Raw genomic sequence first — 25,858 nt, forward strand, 5'->3', positions numbered from 1 at the left:
GCTTGACAGGAAATTCCCATTCCCTTTATGTGGTATCTTCCCAAGAAGTGCAACCAAGGACAATTAACTGTAACTAGGAATAACGGCCACAAGTTGATTGAGAGTAAGTTCAGGCTAGATATCAGGAGGCGCTACTTCACAGTCAGGGCGGCTAGGATCTGGAACCAACTTCCAAGGGAAGTGGTGCTCGCTTCTACCCTGGGGGTCTTCAAAAGGAGGCTGGATAATCACCTAGCCACGGTCATTTGATCCCAGCGTCCTTTCCTGCCCATGGCAGGGGGTCGGACTTGATGACCTGCTCAGGTCCCTTCCGACCCTATCAACTAGGAAACTATAGCTGACCTTGGGCAGCTTCAGTTCTACTGTGCTCTCATTGTGAACAAGCTTATTTTTGATCCTCTAAGTCTGGGCATGGCTGGATCTTCTTCCCCGGGGAGGGACAACTCCTTCTTTGTTCAGGGGAAGGGGCTGAAATTGGGCTTAGGGAACACATAGGACTATTTCAGGTTATTAGAGCACGCTCTGCTCTGAAAGAGGCCAGGGGGGTTGTTTCTAATTCTGTCCTTGGTTTAAGGCTCACTTCAGGCAGTCCTGAGGAATGGCCCCGTGCTTTGACGTGGGCTCTCCCAAGAGCCTAATCTGGGACCATTTGCACAAGAGGGTGGGCCTCCTGCCTTTCTCTTTCTTGCCTGGGGCCTCTCACCTTCTCTTCCATTCGTATCTGATTTCTGAAGGACAGAAGTGATGATAAACATGGTGACCAGCAGCAGCAGCTGGATAAGCCAGATGGGTCTACATCTGCCCTGCAAGCCTCAACTTCAACTATGAGTAGAAAACTCTTAGGAGGTCAAATGTGGAAGTAGCAGCAAAGGGAGAGATCTGAGCCCAGAGGCCCCTTCCACACACACCTGTATCCATGAAGAAGAGGCAGCAGTTCCTCAGAGGCCTGGCTGTCAGCACAAGCCTAAGGAACTTAGACATGATTTCCCATCTGCCTGCGAGCGGATTGGTGTGGTAACCTAATCTGTCTCTCCCCTCTCCAATTTCTGTTCTTAGTACCTTGCATCAGGAGCATGACCAAAGGGCTAAAATATCACAAGCAGCTGCTTTGGGTCCAGGCATTCTTAGAGTGTCTCAACCTGGTATGCAGAAGAGATTGATTGATTGCTGTCATATACAAATCTTACTACTGCCTGCATTTTTCAAATAACTATCCTTTTGCAAATAAAGGAAGGGAGGTGATACCGAGAATTTCATCTATTTCAACTTTAATACTCTTTCAAAAATAAACTGCCAGAACAGGAATACAAATTCAAAATCTTAATTTATTGTAAATTCTCCTTTCATCTGTGCTGCCTTTCCAGTGTCTGCACATTAATAAATATACATTTGTTAAAAAAACCTCCAGTGTCTAATCTGCCATAAAGTTTTTAAAAAGTCATAAAAATAGGTTTAAAATTTCTGTCATTAATACAACTGACACTTATTTACTGCAACAGTTCTGATCAAAGTAAAAACTAACTACATCTCACTGGGACAAAATATACATACACAGATGCAAAATGACTGTAACACAGATTATACAGTATGTCTGAGCGCATAGCTGGGGTGATGGTCAGACAGAAACATTTAAAACAATTTTCAATCAGAAAGTTTCACACAGTATGTTGCCTAATTTTGAGATAGCATGCTTCTCCCCCTTCCAAAGGCCTCTTAACATGTAGAAAAATACAACAGAATCAAGGTTATTATATACTTTATTGAATTTTAGCTAACTTGATGTGTTTTATTCATCCTGATATATTGATTCTGTTTGTTCTTTCTCACATGCACATTCATACAAAGGGAGAGCCAATATCCTTTCAAAATGGTAGCTATGAAAAATTGTTATAACATGAACTACTAACCACTAGAAAAGGTAGATAACAAATGTTTTTTCACAAGAATAATTCTGAGAAGTCATTCTGAGTCAGATATTCAAGCCAAAACAAATTGCTAACAAGCTTTTCTCTAAAAATTTGCTGTGGACACAAACATTTTCACATCTTTGTTTTTGTAAACACTGCCAAAAGATGAGGTTGGTTGACTCAACACACTTATTTTTCTTACACTTGTGAAACTATGCTCACTTTGGATGAAACGTTAAATCACTTTGTGTGCGTGCGCATGCATATGTATGCAAGTGCAGAATATCAGGATAGTCAAGAATTTGTCAAACAGTTGAGAAATGAAACCAAAAAACTTAGAGGCTGCTTTGTTTAGCAAAATGCTGACTTGAGGTGGAAAAAAATAAAGAAGGGAAACAAAGCAGCAAGTTTCACACCGGTTTTGTCCAATGGGGCAAATGTACAAATTTGTCCTCAGAAAAAGGCCCTGGTTTGTTGCTTAGCAAGAGAAACGTGATGAAAAGGAAAGTCAATAGGTGACCAGCATGTAAAATTACACAAGTTTTTATTATTTTAAATAGGGAAACGTTGTAATTTGTCAATTTGATCTCTCTCCTACAAGAGCTGTTCTGAAATCTTCAACTGACTGAAGATATGACTTGAATTTTCAGTTGTAAAATTTAATTTCTGAATATTTTTGTGTGCTTAAATAACAATATGAGAGAAAAGGCCATAAAAACAAACTTTTTTGTTCCTTTTAGTAAAGGTTATAAAAATACATAGTTTCCTTTAAAATATTAAAAATTCTGGCAATAGAAGCCTATACATTATACTTATCAATTTAGATTCAACCTTTTCACTGTACTATTTTTGAAACTGAATCACATCTTAGGGTGGTTTCATGCAAATGCTAAGTACACTGCCAGATGCCAAATTCAAGTACAATTGTGCAATTTTTTTTCATATAAAAATATCAAAAAACTCTTTCCATTGATTTCCTACTATCAAATTAAGAAGATGAGTATAAATGTAAAATATACAATGGAACATTTTCTTTAGAGTCACCATACAAAATATATAAAAGTATCTACATTTTTATATATATATATATATATAAAAGGATATTTTTTAAGACAACGTGTCCATAAAGGCTGGTAAAATGCTGGCAAAGATGCTAAAGGGCACTTGGTGTGATATTTCTCTTTCTGGAGTTCAGCAAGCCATAAGGTTCATACTGAAAAAGAAAAAAGAGGCACCTCCTAGTGCTTGCCTTAAGGCTGATGTGGTTTGACTTCCTGATTTAACTATCCTGGAATAGTAGCCCACTGGAATAGAGATGGTTTCTGTGAAAATCATTAGCATGGGCTGTACAGATGAGCAGTCCCTGCAAGCACTGCTATTTTTCTTTTCCAGACATATGAGTTATCCATCCACTGTAAAGAATCCCTGTTATTCATCTCCATGCATTTTGGCACAGTTCACATATTCACAAATGGCAGAATGTACCACAATGTGGCTTCATTATGCATGTCCTGGGCATGATTTTTCTTTTACGTACAGTCAGAAGTCTGCCAAAATACGTAACAGCAAAGGAAGTGATACCATCCTCATCCTTGCTATGCAGCAATTCCTGTGAAATTCGAGGTACCAAGGAAGTGACATCACAGCAAGTATTCCCAGGATGCAACCATCATCACAGTTTCCTGATGATTCAAATTGAAGTTTCATTACTGCCTCTGTTCATGAGAAGAAGTAACCATGCAGGCTTAGGGTTAAATAGAGATAAGCAAATAATTCCAAGTGATGCTACCTATTCCATTTTAGTAAGTTATCGGTCATGCACTGTGAAGTCCTCATACTTCGCTAATCAAGTGCTTGTGAGAAAGAGACTGCTCATATTACAACAGACAAGAAGAGACAGAAAATATTATTTACAGGTGATGCAAAGAGAAATGCATTATTAAAAGAAGATCTGAAAAGCTTGTGTAATTGGTTAATATCTAGAATGACACACAAGGTTCAGATGCTAAAATTTTTTTACAAGATACTGGAAATTCATGCCCTAGCTGCTGTTATTCAGCAGTGCCCTGCTTGTATACAAAAAGTACAGAGAATTTCAAATATATATATTTAGTTGTGCTGGTTGGCCAGCTATTTCCTATGATAGCAGCAATTAGCTATTAGTCATGTTTAGGCTATTTGGCTCGCTTTCACTTTGGGGTACATTTTCAAGAGCCAGCTCCCAAGGACCTGAGGTTGAATTTCAGGTAAGAGTTCTGAGTAGTAGTTCAGGCAGTACCTGAAAATGTGCAGGCTTAAAAGGTCACAATGCCATTGGTGAAGCTGATTAGAAATTTCCTATAGGCAGTTGAAAGAATAACAGTATCTACTACTGTGTAGTTTAAAGAAAAGCTAAAGACAAACTTGTATAAAGAAAGAATTTTTTCCACGTTGTTTTCATAATTTGAACTCTGGCCATAGCTCATCAGTAATCACGGTGCATAACAGGATTCCATGAATACCTTTTAAGCCGGTATTGTATTGTGGATTAACATGGCCCTGTTACTGGCCATGGCAGCTCCACACCCTCCCTCCCTCTTCTCCCTGTCTGCCAGATTCCCTAGATTCCTTGCAATTCCATCTCTGATCCCTTCCCTCTACTGCCATCAGTGACTTCCTGCAGTAACAACTCTCTGACCCCTTCCCTCCTATTTCCCTACAGCTCTCAGCCTTCTACCTTTTCTGTGGCTGTTTTTCATGGTGGTTGGTGGGAGTGGATAAGGATGATGGCTTTCCCTGTGCTTGGACCCATGCCTAGACTTCCTTCCCCAGCTTCAGCGTGGGCACTCCCTCCAACTGGTTGGGAGCTGCTCCAGGTCTGGGAGGCAGGGGATGGAGAAGGGCAGAAAGGAAGTAGGGAGAAGCAGAAACAGGGTATATACAGTTTGTAGCTGCCCAGGCCCAGTGCAGCTCTCTGCTGGCTGGAAGCTGTGCCAGTACTGCAGCTACAGATCAAGGGGCTGGGAAAAGTAGAGCAGTGTGGACCCAGGGAAAGCCCCTGCCACTGATGTGCCAGCAAAGCCACTTGGCCTGCATCAGACCAGTGCCAGACTGTTAAAGGTTGCCAGCTGCTGGTCTATAGTACATGTTTAGCTGTAACATGCAGAATCGTTGAGCAGGCTTCCTATGGCTTTGTTTTTCTTTTTCTATTTTGTGAGATGCCAAGTGGTTGAGGGCTGTGATCCAATCGCCTAAAAAGTCTAAAGTGAAAAGACTTGTGTGGACATCAACTCAGGGCAAGGAAGTGAAGGGTAAAGCCAGTGATCCTGGGCAGTGGGCAAGCTGTCAAACAGGCACTTACTCAGAATCTGAGGTCTCTGCATTTACTGTTCCCACGTGGACGTTCATAGCCATCCCATTGAGCTGATCACGAGACTGTTCTCTCCGCGGATTTTTTATCATCACCCCTGTGTCCGAGGGTGAACGCATCCCATCATTTGTCCCTAAGGACATAGTCCTGGATGAGATTGTGGCTTGATTATAATCTGACAACTTTTCCCGTAGTCGATTCTTCATATTCTTGTCCAGCAGAGGGGGAGGGTAGGAGACTTTATTTTTTAAGATACCTATTACAGGAAGAAGGATGGAAAAATTATGAGTTTTAAGCACACCAGTGACATCTTCTCAATCAGAACACATTTAAGAAATGTCCTTTTAAATCTCTTTACTTTTTGTTTGTCCCCAAAGCCCTGACCAAGCCCAAAAAACATCCCTGGAGCTACAGGCTCTCTGGAGACACCTCTGGTTATATAGGCCAAAGCCTGTTGGAAGGGTATTCCTTCCCTCCCATGTTTTGCTTAAACATGAATCATATGCAGTGGCCCACCTTGGAGAATGCCTCTCTACCCCTCATCCCCAAATCTTACAGGAGATTACCAGAAAAGCTACTAGACTCGGTTAAGTGAGGGAGGAATTTGGCAAATTCCTCAGTGTCTCCCTGTAGGAAACTTCAGCTGGAGTCTCTGTGGGTTGGCTGTTTTACCTTTCCTCTGTTCTGGCTGCTGGTTATTCTGGTGGGGCAAAGGCCTGTTTTCTTTCTGCTGCCCTTCATTCTCTTTGTCTTGAGGTGCTTCACTGCTGTGGTTCGCTTGGTTTTCCCCATGGAGCTCCACATTGACCTTTGTCTCCACTTTCAGTTTCTGTTTGCCACCAGGGTCCTCCCCATCGCTTCCCGTTATACACTCTGTGGGCCAATACGGTTTCACATGGTTGGGTATGGAATCAACTGCAATGCAAAAAGACACTGGCTTGAAAAACACTGTTTGACAATACAGTTCTTCCCTCCACTACTGCCTGGCTGCTCTTATTCTTTGGAGTGGTTTTCTGTTGTTAAGGCTTCTTCATGCCAGTTAAAAATGTTCATGTTGGCAGCAATTAAATTAACATTGCCCAAAGTGGAGCTCTGGGAGGACTCTGTGTCCAGAGGCCTTCCTGGAGTACCTTGTCACAGGCTCTTCTTTCTCCCCTAAGCGTCTGGCTGTGTTGAAAACATGGCCTTACCATCTCCTCCCCACAATTTGAGATGTGTTGCACCCAAGAGGATGAATGCACAAAGCAGCCACTATGTTTGAGGTAGTCCAGGGACAGCAGATGGGTTGTACTGCTGGCCATGACTGCTAAAGAGGCAGTGTGGAGTTCCTGGCACCCTTCCCCACAGTATGCAGGGGTAGTCTAGCCTTGAAACAGAAATGGTGTTCTTGCTAGCAAATTCCCCTTTCTACAGAGTGATGGGAGGTGTGGGCATTCAGATGGTAGAATGTTAAAAACCCGTAGGTAAAAAAACCTGCAATATTAGTAAAAATCTGCAATATTAGTGCAGCTTGTCTCTTGGAAGCCAGGAAATTGTTTTGTGTGCATGAAGCAAATCCTCACAATTGCTTTTACACTTTGCAGAACTGTCAATTTGCAAGGTGATCACATAATGCTGTATGACACTGACCAGAGACTTATTTTAAAGAGCTGAATGGAAAGCTATCACCACCATTTTAGCCAGAGCCCCAGTGCTAGCTACACTAGTGAATGAGCTTGTCAAAAATGCTCTCCTAAACAAAAACGTACTCTGAAGCTCTGCAAACTTGGGTGAATATTGGCTGTACAGGCATCAGTTTAAAACCTGGGAGACCTGGGATAGGTTTAGTTAAAGTTTACTTTGTGTCTGACATTTAGAGCTACTTGAGCAGTGCCATTTTCATCTGCTGGGGTTTGTAGACAGTTACAGCTTTGCAGGACTGCAATGTTAACTGCTATTCTGCACTGGTATTCTAAGTAGCTGGTGCAGACTTGCTCAGATATCCTCTGTTCTTGTATTCACTCACTACAGGGGACAAACTCCTGTAGGAGAAAGAGCTCCAGGAGACAAGGATCTCTTGACAACATCAACAATAACACAACAGACATGCAGCTCTATACTGTCTTGGTCCAATATGTTGCATACACTGCTCAACTGATTTCTTTTAATATAGGAAAGGAAGCCATTCTGAGAACCTGAGCAGTAGTCCTACCTTTGGGAGTACTGTGAAGAGGGCCACGTTCATTATTTTTGGAAGTAGCTGTGTTCCATTTCTTTGCTGTTTGAATCCCATCTTCCTCACTGTCTGATGAATGGGAGGAGGCATAGGAACTGCTGTGTTCATCAAGAGACAGCTCACTGTCAGAATCAGAATCATGGTCTACAGAAGGCGGGGGGGGGGGGGGGGTCAAGAAACACAGAAATTAGCACCTGACAGGTGGTCATGTAAACCTATCTGCCAAATGAACAGGATGAAAGAAAGATGTTAGAGACAATGCTCATGGACACCATACAATTCTGTTGCTCACATGACAGGTGAGATTAGTGTACTGATGCAAAAGTCTGCATTTGAGGAAATCCCATGAAACACGGCTGCTAATTATAGGCAACCAGGCAGGATCTTTTAGGCTAAAAACAGATAACCAGTTTGAGTCACACTGGAACATTTTGTGCCACATCAAATCCAGACCTTATAGACAGCCAAACTCAATGTCCCCCATTAAGTACCTGTAATTTATTCAAATTAACATTTTGTCTTGGAACAACTGCAACTAATTCACCTTAATTGCCATTGAAGCCTAGTGTGTAAATGGGCTGTGCCGTATCTGTTTTGGTGCGGGTCATACCACGGCCTAATCAGGGCTGCATCACACCGGTTGTCTGTTTTTAGCCCCTGTATCCTATATTGTTAGCTCCTATGGTCCGTGAATGTTGGCAGTGTTTATGCATTTTCTGTAGAATTATGGAGCAATGAGAAGAAAGAGACGGAAGATCTGTAAATAACTTCAATGGATACATGGTACACATACAGATCCTCTAGCATAAAACACTGAGAAAACCCAGAAGTGTCAGAAATATGGAATATAGGCTAACAAAATAATACAGCAAAAGCCTTAACATCCACATGCTAAATATAAACCAAGCGAACCTGAGAGAGACTCCTCAGTTCAGTACACAAAACACAGTGCAGTAAAGGAAGACACTTCTCCAAGCTCTTAACCATAAGGTTTCCAACTAAAAAGCAAGTAAAAGAACCTGTGCACAACTTATGAAAAAAAAGAATCCAGAAACAGCTCTTTGTCAGGTGTGGCAACCGGTCAGAAGCAGCCCACGATACAAAAAGATATGTGCTTGTGGCATTCTCGCTCTAAAACACTGTCCTTGACAAAGATACTTGGTAACTATGGCAACCCCATCTAAGTTGTGCCATTACAGCTATTTACACTGAGGAGGAAAGCAAGATGCAGATGCACAGTATCCTTCTGTTTAAAGAAGAATTTCTTTACTGTCCGAGCCCCCAAGGTCTGGAACAGCCTGCCACCGGAGGTGGTTCAAGCGCCTTCACTGAACACCTTCAAGATGAAACTGGATGCTTATCTTGCTGGGATCCTATGACCCCAGCTGACTTCCTGCCCTTTGGGCGGGGGGCTGGACTCGATGATCTTCCGAGGTCCCTTCCAGCCCTAATGTCTATGAAATCTATGAAATCTTATACTTAAGTGCCAAGGAAGAAGAAATCCAGGTGTAGTTCAAAACAGTTTTCAAACAAAGTCTCTTACCATTGGATTTTGATGGATTCCTATGAAAAATGGAAGAATCTACTTCTGTATGACCAGCTCTTGCTTGACTTGAAGACCCACTGAGCTTATGAGCAGCTTCATCCCTTAGAAAAAAAAAAAAGAGGGGACAGATTTTGGTCAATATGCTATTAGCAAAAAAACTAGACAGACAGAGAGAGATTTAAAACTCTGCTCTGCACTGTCACTTGTGCCACCGGAGCAAGCAAACTGCATGGAACTAATAGGGAAAATGCTTTTGCCATTCCACTCTAATTTGAGTTCGTACTGCCCGCTACAGTTGCATGCAAATGAGAAGAACAGAGGAAAATGCAAAGACAACAACCACACAAAGCAAAACTGCTAAGACATAGGGAACAAGCAGCATTTGAACCAAGACAATTTTGTTTTGTTCTGTTTCAAAAAAGCCAGGAGAAAGGAAAAGTTAAAGTAAAGGCCTGAAAGCCGTGCACCCGCCACCTGATTACCTGAGAATATAAGCAAGGTAGCTATTGTGGCTCTTGGCTGACCTGACGGTGCTTTCTAGGGAGACCGTGGATTCCCCAATAGTTGTACGATACATATTTGGCTCCTCTATATATGTGTTGTTACAGTTCAGAGAACGCTGACAAAAAAATAGCAGTAGTGAATGACAACAGTTAAAACAACTTTCCTTTAGCTACCATCAGGAGGAGAGAACATGGCAGCTGGAGAGAATAAACTGTTAGTACAGGGGCTGTCAACCAGGGATACCTGAGAAGGCCCTAGGGGGTATGCATCAGTGGGCGGGGATGGCGTGCCGCCACGCACCATCTCATGCTGCTGTGCAAGTGCAGCCTGCCCAGACACGAGGGAGGGGGAAAGTCGCAGGCAGTGGCTGCCACTGCTCTGCATTCAGCGGTGTGCCAGGCCTTCCCCCAGCCACTCCGCATCTGGCTGCCAGAGGTACACTTTTCCAAAAGGTTGAAAACCCCTGTGTTAGTACATGTGAGTTTAAACTGCTTCTCCCAATAGGTAATAGTGCCTTTCATATCTCATGCACCCCAGAGTTTGAGTGGCCTGAACACAGGACTCAAGTGAGAACCTCCCGAGTTATAATCCCAGCTCTGATACTAGTACTACTGCAGTATTTGAATACCTTTGAGTCAGTGTTAACATCTGTCACATGTGGTTCGATCGTATATCTCCCCAAGAGGAGAACTGAACATGCGGTGCAGGGGTTGGTTTGGAAAGGCTTTTATTCTGTCTGTGCTGCTGTGTGTGTGTTAGAGACAACAGATCTAGGATGTGTGCCTCACATTTGAAGCAGATGGTACTGAAGTCTGTGATGATAAGCAACCTTTCATTTTTGAATGTGTCTGCTCCTGATTCTCAAGCTCTGACCCTCAAGAAATTTGTCTCATGCAAAGATGAGATTTATCCTCCTCATACACAATCTGACTGCACCACAGTAATGGAGTCATTAACCACCAAGTGGTGATCGATATAGAAGGAACTGAGGCTAGGGCACTGCCTGTCAGGATAGGATGACACTTCCTATCTAACCTGAGATGACAGAAAGAGTTACTCCTGGATATTGCTATGTTTGAGCCTAGCATCAGCAAGTAATCCAAGAGAATCTGTCTCCAGACTGAACTGACTGTTTGCGGCATGTACTTTCAACCTAAGGCAAGTGCACCTAAGGCTGAAAACTCTTCAAAGAGCTTTACTTTGCCCATCAGCACACCTTCCTTTTTCATGAGCCTCAGCTTTAAACCAGATGTTCTTTATCCATGAGCTGCTCTTGTACAAGCACTGAGCATGGGGGCTAGTGGCATGGTTGCTTGTGATGAAGGATAAGCAGAGCTGTGTCTTTTCAACATAATGACCTCGAGTCCATGTTCTTTACGGTTTGGGACAGACATTACACATAAATCGGCTTAAGTGATCAGAAACTGGTTTAAACCTGTAATAGAATAGATGTTCAGTGCACATAAACCAGCTTGAAAATGGCTGAAACCAGTTTGAGATAAACCAGGTTGAATGTAGTAACACACTTAACTGATTTGACTCAAACCAGTTTATGCAATGTCTGTCCCAGACCCCTTGCTGGTTTAAGATAAACCAAACTCCCCCAGCATCCTGGCATGTTCTCTGGGCTGGGTGGGGCTCTCTGCTCCACAGCAGGACTGCCCCCCCCGGCGCTCTCTGACTGCAGCTCCGGCAAAGACTGCAGGCTGCCCCCCCGCTCCCCCTCACCACTCCCTGCTAAGCAGGAATTCTCCCCTCCCCTCTGGCTTGCAGAGAGGTGTCTGTGTATTAGCTAGCAGCCCACATGCTGGCTAAGTCCATGCTAAATCAACAGGTAGAATCAATAGGCAGCTGGTAATGTCCCTCTATTGTTTTCTTAATGGGGTGATAAACACTGTTTATCAATTCCCTGCTAGGCTAATCAGAGTGTCCTGCCAGGGCCTGGCCACTCCCCCCCTCAGCTCAGTACTGTGGAAGGAAGGGAGTGCTGCTCTAGCACCCCCCTGCTTCTAGCTTGAGCCACAGCAGCCATGTGCCTGCATGTCTGGGATGCCTGTATGGTTACAAAGTGATTTAGCCTAGCCAGGTTAGACTAACCTGCAAAGACTGAATCAATTCAGACTCAGGCTTTTTGATAAACTACCAGTTTATCTAATGGATACAAGTAGATGAGAGAGGACCAGAGCAAGAACTGTCATGGACTCCACAACCCCACCTCTGGTCCATTGGCAAAGGTGCACCTGCTCTTTGGCTAGATTCATAGATGCTAGGGTTGGAAGGGACCTCAATAGATCATCTAGTCCAACCCCCTGCATAGGCAGGAAAGAGTGCTGGGTCTAGATGACCCCAGCTAGATACTCGTCTAACCTCCTCTTGAAGACCCCCAGGGTAGGGGAGAGCACCACCTCCCTTGGGAGCCTGTTCCAGACCTTGGCCACTCGAACTGTGAAGAAGTTCTTCCTAATGTCCAATCTAAATCTGCTCTCTGCTAGCTTGTGACCATTATTTCTTGTAACCCCTGGGGGCGCCTTGGTGAATAAAACCTCACCAATTCCCTTCTGTGCCCCTGTGATGAACTTATAGGCAGCCACAAGGTCGCCTCTCAACCTTCTCTTGCGGAGGCTGAAGAGGTCCAGGTGCCCCAGTCTCTCCTCATAGGGCTTGGCCTGCAAGCCCTTAACCATACGAGTGGCCCTTCTCTGGACCCTCTCCAAGTTATCCACATCTCTCTTGAAGTGCGGTGCCCAAAATTGAACGCAGTATTCCAACTGCGGTCTGACCAGCGCCCGATAGAGGGGAAGTATCACCTCCTTGGATCTGTTCGTCATGCATCTGCTGATGCACGATAAAGTGCCATTAGCTTTTCTGATGGCTTCGTCACACTGCCGACTCATGTTCATCTTGGAGTCCACTAGGACTCCAAGATCCCTTTCCGCTTCTGTTCCACCAAGCAGGTCATTTCCTGCTAGAACTAGCTAGAACTGCAAGTGCTCAGAACACTGAAAATCAGGCATGTGGGCCAAAATCTGCAAAAGCACTTGAGCACCCAGCACTCTTTGAAATCTGGGTGCCCTAAATCACTCTTGAGGAGCTGGGTCTTAATCTGTCTGCCCCAGCTTCCTACCTGTATAACAAGGGTAATGTAAACAACCACCCCACTTTATACACTTACAGGAGCTCCTTGGGAGGTTTGTGCTTGCTACCACCAGGCTCCTGCTGCCACTGCACCCGCGCCCCCCTCCCAGCCGCTGGGGGCACTGTGTTCATGAATGCAGACTGTCTTCATGAATGCAGTGCCTTATTCGCAGATTTCGCAATTTGCAGGGGATATGAGAACATATTCCCCACGAATGGTGAGGGTCACCTGTACTAAAGAGCTAGAAAACTGAAAAATAATCAGTTTAGAAGAGTGGTGCTCAAGCTTTTTCCCTGGTGGGCCAGATGGTCCACCTGTGGACCAATGGTCTTACTCTGGTGCTCAGGGTGGGTATGATGGGCACCATCTGGCTGCACAGAGAGGTGCAGGGGGCAGGCTTGCCCCAGAACCACCCTACAGGGAAAAAGAGCTTGACCAGCCCTGTGGGGAGGGGGGGAGGGCATGGTCAGGCCCTGACCTGGCCCTACAGAGGGAAGGGGCATGGTCAGCCTCTGGCCTATCTTCACAGAGGAAAAGGGGATGTGGTCCAGACCTGATCCAGAAGCCACAGTGTGAGGTGGGCGGCAGGGTGCGTGGCTTGGCCCCATGGGGAAAGGGGACATGGCCAAGCTTTGATGCTGCATAGGGCTTGGGAATTTGGCAGGGGAGAGGATGGCTGTACTAATGGCCACCGTTACCCTGCCACAAATTTCTGGACCTGTGTGGAGTGCTGCAGGCCAAATGAGATGGCTCTGTGGGTCGTAACTGGCCCACAGGCCAGAGGTTGAGCACCCCTGATTTAAAGCAAAATACATAACTACAATTCACCTATACAACCTCTTCTTTGAACTCTGTGAGAATAAAATTACAGTTCTTTGTAAAACTCCACACTGTAAGCATTTGCACAAAAAAAAACTTGAATGAACTAAATGTGCTCTAATAGCTTCATGATGCTACAGTTTACTCAAAATGATTTCCTACACTCAAGAGTCTTGACTGCTGTTTTTAAATAGTCTTTTGGAGAATTGTTGTAAGCTGGGGATGGAATTAATCTTTTTGGGGACAAGTAACAGCCTAGAAATATATTTGAGCTAATTTCTATTAGAACAAAAACACCTTTTCAAAACTTTTTCTTACAGTTAATAATGTAGCTCTTGTTGCAGTAGAGTCATCTGGAAGAGGTTTCTTTCCAGTTAAAGTGTTCTTCAAGTGCTTTCTGACTTCTTTGTTAAATATACAGTGGAAGAAGAAAATGAAAAGTCCCTGGATTGAGAGAGAGACAGAGAGGGAGAGAAGTACAAGATTTAACTGAAAAAACAACAGGGAAATTGTGCACATTTTCAAACTACCTCCTAATTCCAGTATGCTGTCCATGCTTTAATACAAGCACTCCACCACACTGGCAAAAACTGTAATGATCCCTTCATATATTTCAGAATTAAGATTTTTGAGTTTGTGCTCTGACTGAGAGTCCAAATACTAATAAGCATGCTGGAACCTATCAAAATATCATAGCCAACAATGACAGACTCAAGCATGGGAGAAGTTGGGCACTTAAAACTAGTAGAGGCCATTCTGCAATCTTTCTTAAACATGATCCCTTGTGCTGACACCCATTTGTTCTTTGAAGTAGCAGTAGCTCCTGCAACCAGTCACTGTGCACATTATTCTTGTTCCTGGCAATAATACTGTTACCTGTGGTAGGGCTGCTCTTGGCCAGACAGGGTTATACATTAATGGTGCTTTTGCAGCACACACATACTCATTGGGGACCAGCTGATGCAGCTGCCAAATTTGTTGCTTAGTTGGGTTGCAGGTATGGTGCTTTAAATTCACCACTTATGAAGTTTCAGTAATAGCAATGTCCCAGGATGCCTGCATTTCATGCCTGCAGCCAGGTCAGTTTTACTAAGACTAGCATTAAGCTTTAGGCTCACTTTCTAAATATTCAGTTGGTGCAGTCCCATTTGGCCTCAGCTCCATGGGATTATTCATTAATAAAATTATATGTCTCTTTAGTATATAAAAGTTCAAAGAAGCCAGTGATGTGAAATGTCATGCATTGTGGTGGCTCTCCAGGTTAGTTTAAAGAAAATTCCAGCTTCTCTGCTCCTCCTCCTCCTCCTGATGGCTTGTATCATAGATCATTTTATTTTGGTTCCCTCCCAAAGATCTGAAAAGATTTAAAATTAATTTATTCCATAATGGAGTGATTGCAACACAGACAGTGGCAGTACAAGTATCCCCCCTACACTGACGTACCCTTCTGCCTCTCCTCTGACCTGGAAAAAAACATTGTTCATCGCTACATTCAGCCTGTTGCCTCTCTTGCAAGCTGGTAACTAGCCATTAACAAGGTCTGTTTGTAAACTGCCCATCAATTTATTTCAGACAGGCCAAAAGATGCTAGTAACTTTTGGTTACTCCATCCTAGCTTACATTCAAATCAATGACCTGGATCCTGAATTTCATTAATACTTCTGCAGGCGCAGTATAAATAATTGTACAGTACATTATTAATGAGCTGATGTGTGTATCATGACTTTCAACATATTAAGTTTGCTGCTGAACAGCTGAATTATCCCTAACTTAGTTTGAAAGTGATGTCTGACTCTCCAATAATCTTTCCTATGGAACTATAAAAACCTTAAGCTGTCCATGTTGGATGCAAGATACACCATTACTCATAGTGCTAGTAAAACACAGTATTAACACATCAATGTTTGTTTGTTTAGTATTTAAGTGATGGTCTCAGGCTTGAGGTTGTGTCTGAGGTCAATAGCATCTTTTTGTAAGTAGTTTAACTGCAAAGTATGTTTGTCTGTCATTGAATTCCAGTATGAGAACATCTGGACCAAAAGAGAACCACTTGGTTAGAAAAAAAAGGTGTTGTTTATTAGAGGGTGGTGGTAACTGTTTGCCTCAATGAAAAGAATTCCCCCTTTGAGACAAGTCAGTGACAAGAGCTGCACCTAGGACATCTCATCTTCTTGGGCTGCAAAATTCTGAGTTTTCAGAGCCAAAAGTCTTAGCTTACTACGAGCTTATCGTGTAGAGAGGAGTACTGAAGAGAGAGGACTCTTTAGCCTGTAGCATATTATGAATATGAAGAAATGCAATATGATGATGTTGCACAACTTACCTGCAAGCAGCTGAAGATGGCAAAGAGATAGTGAAATGTCATGACATCACTGTTCACTGCCATCAGCCCCAGTAACCATGTGGCACTGATCAGCAGCAAGAGGAGGAAAGCAGTTCGCAGCACAGAGCTAAACACACACAGATAAAATCATTCACATTAAGACAGAAAAATAATAATATAATATAACATGGCCTCACAATACCCCAGACACCAACTAACATACTGAATCTCCTGAAATCTCAGGGCCACAGTTGCTATATAGTGCATAGTCCTGGCTTTGAGAGGGTGCATGGACTAGTGAACTGATTATGGGCATTTCAAACAAGAAGTTTGGAACCGTTTCCATCACTATTACAGACACAGTTGATTGGATCTTAGAACTACAAATCAGACTGGGAACCCTGTCTCCGCAACATTATCTGTAATGTGGCTTAAAATATGATTTTGCCCTGTGTACATTATCATTTAACAAGTTCAGCATTTTTTCAAGGAAAAATGGCTACTGACATTCCCATCAGATGGAAGTCAGTTTCCTTGAATACATGGTTGTATGGGACTATATGTGCACAAAGACTTCTATTGGCAAAGGCTATTTAAAAAAAAATACAGATTGAGCCAAATACAACCTGCTACTGGATGGCATTTAGACTCTTCATTTGCAGATATTAAAAGAGAAACTTGCAAAGAAGCATTTGTTTGTTGTTTCTTAAACAACTCCCAGGTCACTGTTACAGCCAGCCAGAGAAAGCCTTCTGAATTCCCAAGAACTGCTGTCTAAGCCATTATCTAATCACATTGTAGTTTATAGGTAAATTACAAGCTTTGGATATAACAGAACTTAAATAGGAACAGCTTGACAGAGAGCTAGGAAACTCAACAAGTTTCAGCTTGTTAAGTCCCTCAGTCCATTCAGCATGGGGTGGGGGAGGCTGTTCTTCAGCAGGGTGGGGCAGAGATGTTGCCTTAAAAAACCTTTGCTAAGACAGCAAAAGGGAAGAGCACCCCTGAAGTCCCTGAAGCAAAACCATGGATCTAATGGAATATGAGGGAAAAAAGGGGAAATTTCTCTCAGCCTCACATCTACTGTGATCCTAAATATAGCTTGAGGTGTCTGCCTATACCTGGCTCAAACACTGTCAGGCTGAGAAGGTATGCTGCAGTAGGGAATTTCATGGAAGACAATGTTGAGAAGGTTTGGGGTGGATTTGAATGGGTGTCCTGTAGAGCAGTCAACAATTCATCTTTTCCCCTTTCTTTCCTATCTACACCCACTTCTAAGCTACCCACCCTAAGGAAGTTTTTCTACAGAGCCAAGGAGAGAAGGATGGGGATAAATGGTGGCACAGAGACTTAACCTTTTCTCTCAATGCAAACTACTCCCATTCTGTTTCCTCAGCCACCCTGTTTCCTTCCCTGCCTTCTTAGGTTCTCTTTAGAGGGGTGTGGTCGACCTTTTTATTATCCCTGGCCAGGAACATTTCTTTCAGTCTGAGCTTTGCCAGCAAACTTACGCGACTCCTGTTTTTTCAAATGAACGTTGCCTTCTTCTGCAGGATGCTTTCACTGCTAGTATAAAGATGACAGTATTTATCTGAAAGGGAAATTTAAATGACACCATGTGGACCTTTTATAGAATTTGACTGAGTTCAGTTTTCACGGACGCAGGAATATTTTAACATAGAAAGGGTCTGCTTTGCAAAGGGCTTTCCTTTTAAGTTACAGGTTACTTCATATTCCTAAGATGCCCCAGCTTTGAGTCAACATCCATCAGGGACCTTCTTATAATTCTCTCTCTGAGATTCATTATATCATTCTGAGTTACAAAGTTACCCCAGACCAAACAGAAGTTCACTGTTGGTTCCAGCGGGGAAGGAAATTTAGGTGTGGGCTGGGAGCCTGCAACTGGGTTCCACTAGCAATGGCCACAGCTCTCTGCCAGTGCTTGCTGTTTTCAGAATTGGAGGGAGAAAGGCAGTGGAGGGAGCTTGCTCTTGGGGCTGAAGGGTAGGGTGGGTGAATTGGAGCCCTTCCACCTTGGGGGGGGAGCGGGGGCTTCCAATACACCCAATCCACGCTCCAGGGGCAGCTGAAAAAATTGCAGACTGAACTCCTGGACATGCAATGAGGAGTCAGATTTTCACCTGATCAGCCATTTTTGAAGCTGTCTGTAGCCATGCACTTGTGTTTGGTCCCAGCTATAAACTACTTTCTGTTAGAGGGGCACCGATACATTGGCCCAATATTGGATCAGCACCGATATAAAGAAAATTGACTGTATCAGAAATCGGCCTGATATGGCCAATAATTTGGCTGATAAATGGCCTGTGCATGTGCGCAGCCACAGCGCAGCATGTAGGCGGCAAGGAGCACTGCCAGGCAGCTTGGAGAGCTGCGTGCAGCTGGAAGTCAGATGTGCTGGAAGGGGAGGGGGAAGAGAAGAGGTGTGGGGGGCGCAGAACAAGGCCTCCATGGTGAGGGAGGAGCGGGGCTGGGGCAGGGACTGGGGCAAGTGCTGCCCAGCCAGGATGGAGCAGGCGCAGGACAGAGCCATGGCTTATCCAGAGGGTGCGGGGGGGAGGGGCAGCTCCCACCGCTGTGTGCCACTTGTCCAAGAGCTGCTGGTCCAGCAGCTCATTCGGCGCTTGTCTGCTCGCCTGGTGGCTCCCATTGCTTGTCCAGGAGGGTTTGGGGGGAGGGATGTGCCTCCAGATCTGCATGGGGCAGGGTGGGCTCTTCCCAGCGGGCTGGGGCTGCACAGGGCAGGTGGCAGCAGTGCCGGGAAAGGGGGTTGGGGGGACTACAGTGAATTTTGGGATGGTTGCAGCCCCCCTGTAACTCTCCCAGTGCCACTGCTGCCAGCCCCGCACGCAGCCCCACCCTACACAGATCCGGGGGCATATGCCCCACCATGTCTTCCCAGATAAGTGGTGGGAGCCACCAGGTGAGTGGGTGAGTGCTGGATGAGCCACCAGACCAGTGGTTCCCAGACGAGTGGCGCGCAGTGGAAGGAGCTGTTCCCCCTCCGTGCCCCCCCCCGTATGAGCAGCGGCTCTATCCCACACCCACCCTGCCCTGCCCCGGCTAGGGATTACTTGCCCTAGCCCCAGCCCCACTTCTTCCTCACCATGGGGGCCTTGATCTGTCCCGCTCCACTCCCCTTCCCCTTCCACCACACCAGACTTACCAGCTGCACACAGCTCTTCAAGCTGCTGGGCTGGAATCAACCCCAAAAATCTACATCAGTGGACCCCCACTTTCTGTGGCCAGATCTGGCAAAAAATGTCACTTCTGTCTGCACCCTAAATGAAACCCTCAATACGGTGGTAGGAAAAAGTAGAGATGATGGGTCTGACTATGTAACTGTTACTCACATGAGGAACTGAAAACAGTGCCCTACTGTTAGTGAGACTAGCTCATGTGAACTGTACTTTCTCACACAAGGGATGCCAAACCGGATACAAAAATTCAGGTTTAAATAATCTTATAAATAGTTTTCATATTTCATAGACATTAGGGCTAGAAGGGACCCTTCTAGTTGGTGGTATAACAAAAAGACAGAGGTAGTAATAGAGAAGAGTTAGTGCAAGATGCAAGCTCCACAATACTTACTACTACAACAATCACAATGGGCCCTGCAAAACTCCAAATAAGGGTATCATGAACAGACAGCCAGCAGAAATCAGGGTTCCCATATCCCTCTGGATCCAAGCCCACAGCAAGTCCTAAACCACAAGAGATAAAAAGACAGCAAGAAAGCATTGTGATATGCTTTGTACGTGTACCAAGCCACATGAACAAATATGGTTAGAATCAATCTGGGCAATGCATAATGATAATGGTACAATGTGGTTATTAAATCATTCTAGAGACTAAAAATTAAACATTGAATTAACCAGTTTCAAAGTCAGAACTTAAAACCAATTCCTATTTCATATTAAATGTGAACAATACAGGTTGCAGTCTGTTGATTAATACAAAGTTTAGCTATAGTGTAATGTTAACACTGGAGAGTCTAGGGTTGAATTTGAGCTACCAACTTGAGCAACTCCAATTTAACCTATCTGTACTGTATTTTAACTGGAGTTACCCCAAACTTGGGTTAGCCAACCAGAGTTAGCCACCATTTGGGTGTTTTGCAGTCCAGGCATACCAAAGCCTCTGTGTCCATTCAGTCCTTGCCCTCTCTGATCAAGATGCTTATAACAGCACCAAATTGGTGGGCTATCATGTGATGTTGAGATCTGTCCATGTGGAAACGGCTGAGATTCTCAACTACTACATTTCATGTAGAACACTGCAGAGCTCGTCTTTCTAAAAGATACAGAAATTCATATCGATCAAAGAGGCATTTGTCAGCTATCATATGGTAAATGGATGACTACCCATTGCTTAGGCAATAACTGCAGAGGCTGTAAGCATTTCAACACACGATAGTCCTGTTCACTTCAGTAGAACTACTTTTGTGCTTATAAACACCTTGCTGAAATGAGGCCTTAAAAGAAATTAGGCAGAGCAGGGTGAAGATAGCTCCATTTCACCCTGTTTGTTTAAAACCAGGCTCAGGGCCAATGTTCACATCTGGTACAGACTTATGAAAATTCAATTGTGGCTATCTGGCAAAGGGATGCCTAGGGGATACATTTTCTGTGCAGTGTGGGATGAAATAGAACTGCCCTCTCCCCCTTCACTATGATTGGTCCTTGCACCACACACTTCAGCCATTGCTTTCCAGAAAGAATTACACAGAAGTTATTAAGGCACCATAAAATATTTGTATACAGAAGTAATTCTGCAGACACCAGCCATTTTCTAGGACTCAAGTTCCCCATTAGTGAGAACTTAACCATGATTTGCCCAAACATCTGGCTCTAAGAATAACTGGCAGACAGTAAAAGTTGTTTCACTCTCCAAATCCTACCCTATAACCTTCTAATAAAAGAGGGGCTAGCTTCAGCCTGGTTTAATTTTTATTGAAGTCAATGGTAATTTAAAGAGTACTTTATCCAAGGGTGGAATTGGGCCTGGGAATTTCATATAGGTGGCAAGGAATCTTAATAGTTCTCAGTTCAATTCAATTATTCTCAACTGCCCCAACAAGGATTGCCAAAATATTTAAGGAAACCAAGACAGAACCAGTTAGGTCTACCCCCTTCTCTGAGCATAGTTATGTTCTTCTACATGCACAGTAGACCTCTGGGGACTTTCCACACCCTTGGAGGTTAGGGTGAGATCTGCTCCCTTGTGAGAAAACTGCCTGGGTTTACAATGATATAAAACAGCTGTCATGTACTTGATTCTTTTTTGCAATGACTTGCTACAGAGATGCAGGTGCTCAGGTAAATGTGTGTGAGATTAACAACAGATCAGCACTATAAAATCCTAACAAGTAAATGCTGTAAACCCCCTCATTTAGAACAGGATAGTATTAGATTATTTTTAAGCCACTGACCCACTCTTGGATTTGGTTCACTTATATTTGGAGCCTCAAACAACCAACGTGTACTTTAAAAATCTATTACACAACTCCCAAGATCTCTAAATTACAATGATTCAGGTTTACTTGTGCAGGGGGTAATGCTAGTTAACTGAAATGTGTTTAGAGGCACCAGAATGAGCCAGCAATTTTCCTACCATATACCAAAAACAAAATATGCATTTGCTACAATATATGCAACTACATGAGGTATTTCACTGTGTTCCAGAGTTCTCAAAATCAATAAGCTGGATAGAGGGGCAGAATCATGAAGTTCTAATCATGAGTAAACCAGAGGAAATGAACAGCCCAATGTATAATTAAATCCTAGTTTCTACTCACCCTGAGCAAAAGGAGTGAAAATTAGACTACTATGAAATGTAAGATCAGGCTAACAGGGACTAATGTTGATTTGGTGACTAGACACAGTGGCTTGCAGTGCTAAGGGAACACGTGGGATCAGCCTCCTATTTGCCTGCCAGTCACACGTGCAGGATGATGCGTTTCCCAAGGAACACATTTTCACACTTTGGAGTTCTGACACCCCGTGAAATCAAACATGACTCATGGTGGCTGTTCATGAACCTTGCCCCTATTTTGAGTCATCACATTACCTATTATTTGTAGTCAATCTGCTGGCAAAAATGTCAGCTAAAATGTTTCATTAGATTGTGAAAGATGTCTGAAAGATTCTAAAATGACAAATGCAATTGCCTATCTAAAACAGGGAATGTCTTGGAACTAGGAGAATCTTCCTGCTATCTATTAGATGACTAGATAAAAGCAATTCCTCTCCCCCCCTGCCTCCCCAGCTTTTTTCTCCTAGAGGGCTGTGGAAAACAAACCAGCCCTAGAAAAGACATCTGTACTACACAGAAAAAAATCATATGTTTGGAGAAGTCTCGCTCAGAAAAATGAGTGCCGTCTGTTCCCATCTGAAGATCTTAAAACATCCGCTATTAATGACAGTATTTTATCTGCAAGAATAAACCTAATGTATGAAAAAGTATTTAGTGCCTGATTATTTTACATATTAACATAGATATATCCTGAAGCATTTTAAACAAAAACAAATGCCCCTAGCTCTTCTGCAAAACTCACTCTCCCAGTTTCTTGTGTGCTTGTTTCAACATTATTCTATGTACTTGAGGTAATGTTTCACATGGCTGACTGCAAAAATAGGCATTATTAGTTTCTCTGTGCAGGAGGAGCAAAATCGCTACAGGTAAAGTAATTACAATACATATAATGTTGTTCCTGGGCAATGCTGAGGCATCTTGTTTTCATTTAAATTCAGTTATACCACTGTTAAATTCATACCACTGTAAACATAAGCAAATTGTTTTGGTTTGGAAAAAGGCATCTGGTGCACTGATTTCCCAGGTTCAGTCTGACATCTTCTTGCTTACTTTTCAACCTAGGCTTGATAAGGAAAGCATGTAATCACATGCTCAACTTACTAGGCACATTCTGAATTGCTCTCTTGTATAGGGCTTATAAGTGGAAAAGGGGAAACAAAACAAAGGTGTTTTGACTTTCCAGAAGTGGTGGCTTCCCATTACCTGTTTCCCTTACCTGTTATAATGGCAGGAATTCCCCAACCCACAACATAGTAGAACCTCATATGTCCGAAATTGATGTTCCTCACTTCAGTCAGCATGCGGTAGATGTGAAGTTGCTCCACAAACATCCAGGCAAAGGTGCTCATGTAGAAGTAGTGCAGGAGGATGGCTATCACGGTGCACACAAACTGGGGAAAGAAAAAGAACACTGCTGTTAAAGCTGCTCCTGTTGAACTACCAGATGCTGTGATGCATGGAAGACTGGATCTTCGCAGCATGCTAAAGAAAATCCTTGTAAGATTTTGAGAGGATAATACAGTAAAACCAATTTAATTGTTTTTATCCTGGTTCTGGGAGGTTCAGGAAAGCTGTTCATATTATGAAAACCTATATTTTTAGATTATGTGGCCTGTTTCAGGCGATGATTGAGAATTACACCTCTCAATCCAACATGCAGTCAAGTATTATACTCCATTCTCCAGAACAAACTTCTGAAACTAACATCTTTGTACATTTGATGGTTTTTACATTTAGGATTCACAAGCCAAATGGAAGTTAGGGGTCAAAATGTTTCTTACCAAGGCCACACATTGCAACCTCTGACATTTTGTTGTATTTTGATTCAGAGGATCCTCTAAATCCTTTTCCTAGCATTGGTTTTCCTTGTACAATAGCAAAAAGTTAGGTGAATTCAGCAAAGTTACCATAGGAATGTAATCACAGTTGGAGCCTGACCCAGATGGGGTCAGGGCTTTCAGAAGAAGACTGATCTCTATTTTGGTGCAAGAGAAACTTCCCAAGAGATGTATTCTACCTAGAGTCTGATACCACTTTTAATGCTAGAGTATATTTCAGTAGAGAATTTACTGATGTGACCAACATCTTTCCTGTGTGGTTTGTGGTAGCTCTCACTGTACCAAAGTGAAACACCCTGCTGCACATGCTGTTCTCTGCCTGGGGATAGAGTTTAGTTTTGTGTTAATATCTGCTGTCAGGAGATGCAATATTGAAGATGGGTCCTTGTACCTGAAGAAGGTGGTAGGGTTTGTGATAGCCCTAAGTATACCAGGGTCATAATATGAAACTAGGAAATTATGGATAAAATCAGAGTGTTGGAAATTAGGCCTAATTAGTGGACAGGATGGATGATCTATTTCATCCTTCATGCCCCTTAAAAAGTTTTTGGGGAATGAGAACATGGGGTCATATGAGGTTCCCTTGAGAAAGGTTAGGGGGTCTTTTGCTCTGCTTCAGAGACTCTGCCATTCACTGGTGAACCTCAAGGATCCTCTGGGACAGATGTCACTACACCATAGAGGATGTCTGAATTAGCAACAACTGCAGACTTTTAACATGCAAGATCCTACAAGATCCTGCACCCTTCACTGGGCCTACCTTTCCAGGTTTAGACTATTTGTGCTCTGTATATCACAATCAGTACACTTTCAGAGACTGGCTATTTTAGCATGTTTGCATGGGTCTGAGTAGGCCAGACCCTCTGATTCAGTACTCTCTGTCACATTTAACTGTATGAAGTTTAGTGACAGGGTCATATCAATACCTTTGACTTCCTGGTGCCTTTATACATTGGTGAAAATATAACCTATAAAAAAACCAAGCCTTTTGTTGTATTCATGTAGGTGTGGTTCTTTATTTGCTTCTACTGGCTTGTCTCTGTGTGGGCTGCACTGAAAATTCCACCTTTATCAGGTAAGGAACAAAGAAAATAAATCATTTCTGTCTATCAGTAAGCTATGGGGGATTAAAAACCTCTCTCTCCAATGTGACTGTTAATTTACAGAAACCCATAAAGGCCAGGCTCAGTGCCAAGCACCTCAGTATTACTTGTGCTCCAACATTTTTTCTTTTGATGTTCAGCAGTGCATGACTTGCTAGACAACTCTCATTCCACACAGACAGATGAATCAGTGCCTCTATCGCACACAACTTTCCCGTCTTCCCTGATTCTCAAATTTGTAAAGCTGCAGGGAGTGGCCTTACCTTGTACAAAACTATGTTCCCCAACTTAGACTTTTCAACATGGCGTAAGTTTAAAGATGTTACAATACCGTATAATAGGTGAAGGGCAAGGGGAAAAATTAAGAAGGCGATCATGTGGCTGGCATGTTGATACAATAGGTCTTGCAGTATAAAAATGGTAGGGAGCTGAAGAGGAAACCCAGAAAATACCACTATTGTAGCAATAAAGTTTGTGAAGTAACCTGATAAAATGTGCTATTTTACTTGTTTTACATCAATTTACTTGGCAGTTTATACTAGAAGTTCACAGAATATAATTGCAAATGAGGAATTATCCTCAATTATGTTGTTTCCACTGAGGTGCCACAAGGAACTGGTTTTTGGCCCATGCTATTCAAAATCCATATTACAGATCTGGAAGAAACATAAACCCGGTGCTGGTAAAATGGAGGTGACAACAAATGGAGGTACAGTTTTTAAGTATGGGGAAAATTCAGTGATGCAGCCGGGCCTGGATCACTTGGTAAGGTGATCTGGACAACAATAAGTCAAATGCAAGGGGGCAGCATTTACGAACAAAGGACACAGGTTGCACTTTCAAGACAAAAGACGGTGATCTGGAATGCAGACAATGAAAAGGAGTAAGGTGAAGTGACCCAAGTGAACATGACCAACTCTCAGTATGATGAGATGAAAGGACAGCTGAAAGGACTGGTGAGATCCGTGGATGCATAAACACGGTAATACCAAACAGGAGTGGGGAAGTGGCATTACAACTATATGCAATAGAGAGACAGCCCCTGGAATGTGGTATCCAGGTCTGGCGTTCGCATTCCAAAAGGAAGTTGAAGCACTGGAAGGGATTCAGGTAAAAACTATACAGCAATCTGAGGTCTGGAAATATCACTTTCTAGTGAGAAACATGAGTGGCTTAATTTATCCACTGAGTAAGATGTGCCTTGATCAAAACCTACAAGCATCTACATGGCAAAGAGATTTCTGATAGTAGAAGGCACAACACATCCAGTGGATGGAGGCTGAAGT

The 25,858-nt window shown here is 43.3% G+C and overlaps 1 protein-coding gene across 4 annotated transcripts in view; it reads right to left on the reverse strand.

Annotated features, from left to right (window-relative positions):
- Positions 1-1,305: 1,305 nt before the first annotated feature.
- CELSR1 (cadherin EGF LAG seven-pass G-type receptor 1) overlaps positions 1,306-25,858 on the reverse strand; it is a 276,729-nt gene continuing 252,176 nt past the window's right edge. For 2 of the 4 annotated variants that reach the window (XM_019487425.2, XM_059725888.1), the window contains exons 25-35: positions 22,848-23,022; positions 19,409-19,521; positions 17,311-17,390; positions 15,800-15,926; positions 13,795-13,920; positions 9,500-9,636; positions 9,015-9,118; positions 7,448-7,615; positions 5,929-6,171; positions 5,248-5,512; positions 1,306-3,622 (exon numbers count right to left, since the gene is read on the reverse strand). In XM_019487425.2, coding sequence (XP_019342970.2) covers positions 3,598-3,622; positions 5,248-5,512; positions 5,929-6,171; positions 7,448-7,615; positions 9,015-9,118; positions 9,500-9,636; positions 13,795-13,920; positions 15,800-15,926; positions 17,311-17,390; positions 19,409-19,521; positions 22,848-23,022 — 1,563 coding nt within the window. In that variant the 3' untranslated portion in view covers positions 1,306-3,597. The remainder of the gene's footprint in view (positions 3,623-5,247; positions 5,513-5,928; positions 6,172-7,447; positions 7,616-9,014; positions 9,119-9,499; positions 9,637-13,794; positions 13,921-15,799; positions 15,927-17,310; positions 17,391-19,408; positions 19,522-22,847; positions 23,023-25,858) is intronic. The other 2 variants (XM_059725889.1, XM_019487426.2) reach the window with 2 other exon arrangements.

Source organism: Alligator mississippiensis, chromosome 4, assembly GCF_030867095.1.
Source record: "Alligator mississippiensis isolate rAllMis1 chromosome 4, rAllMis1, whole genome shotgun sequence".
In the NCBI taxonomy this organism is placed as follows: domain Eukaryota; kingdom Metazoa; phylum Chordata; order Crocodylia; family Alligatoridae; genus Alligator; species Alligator mississippiensis.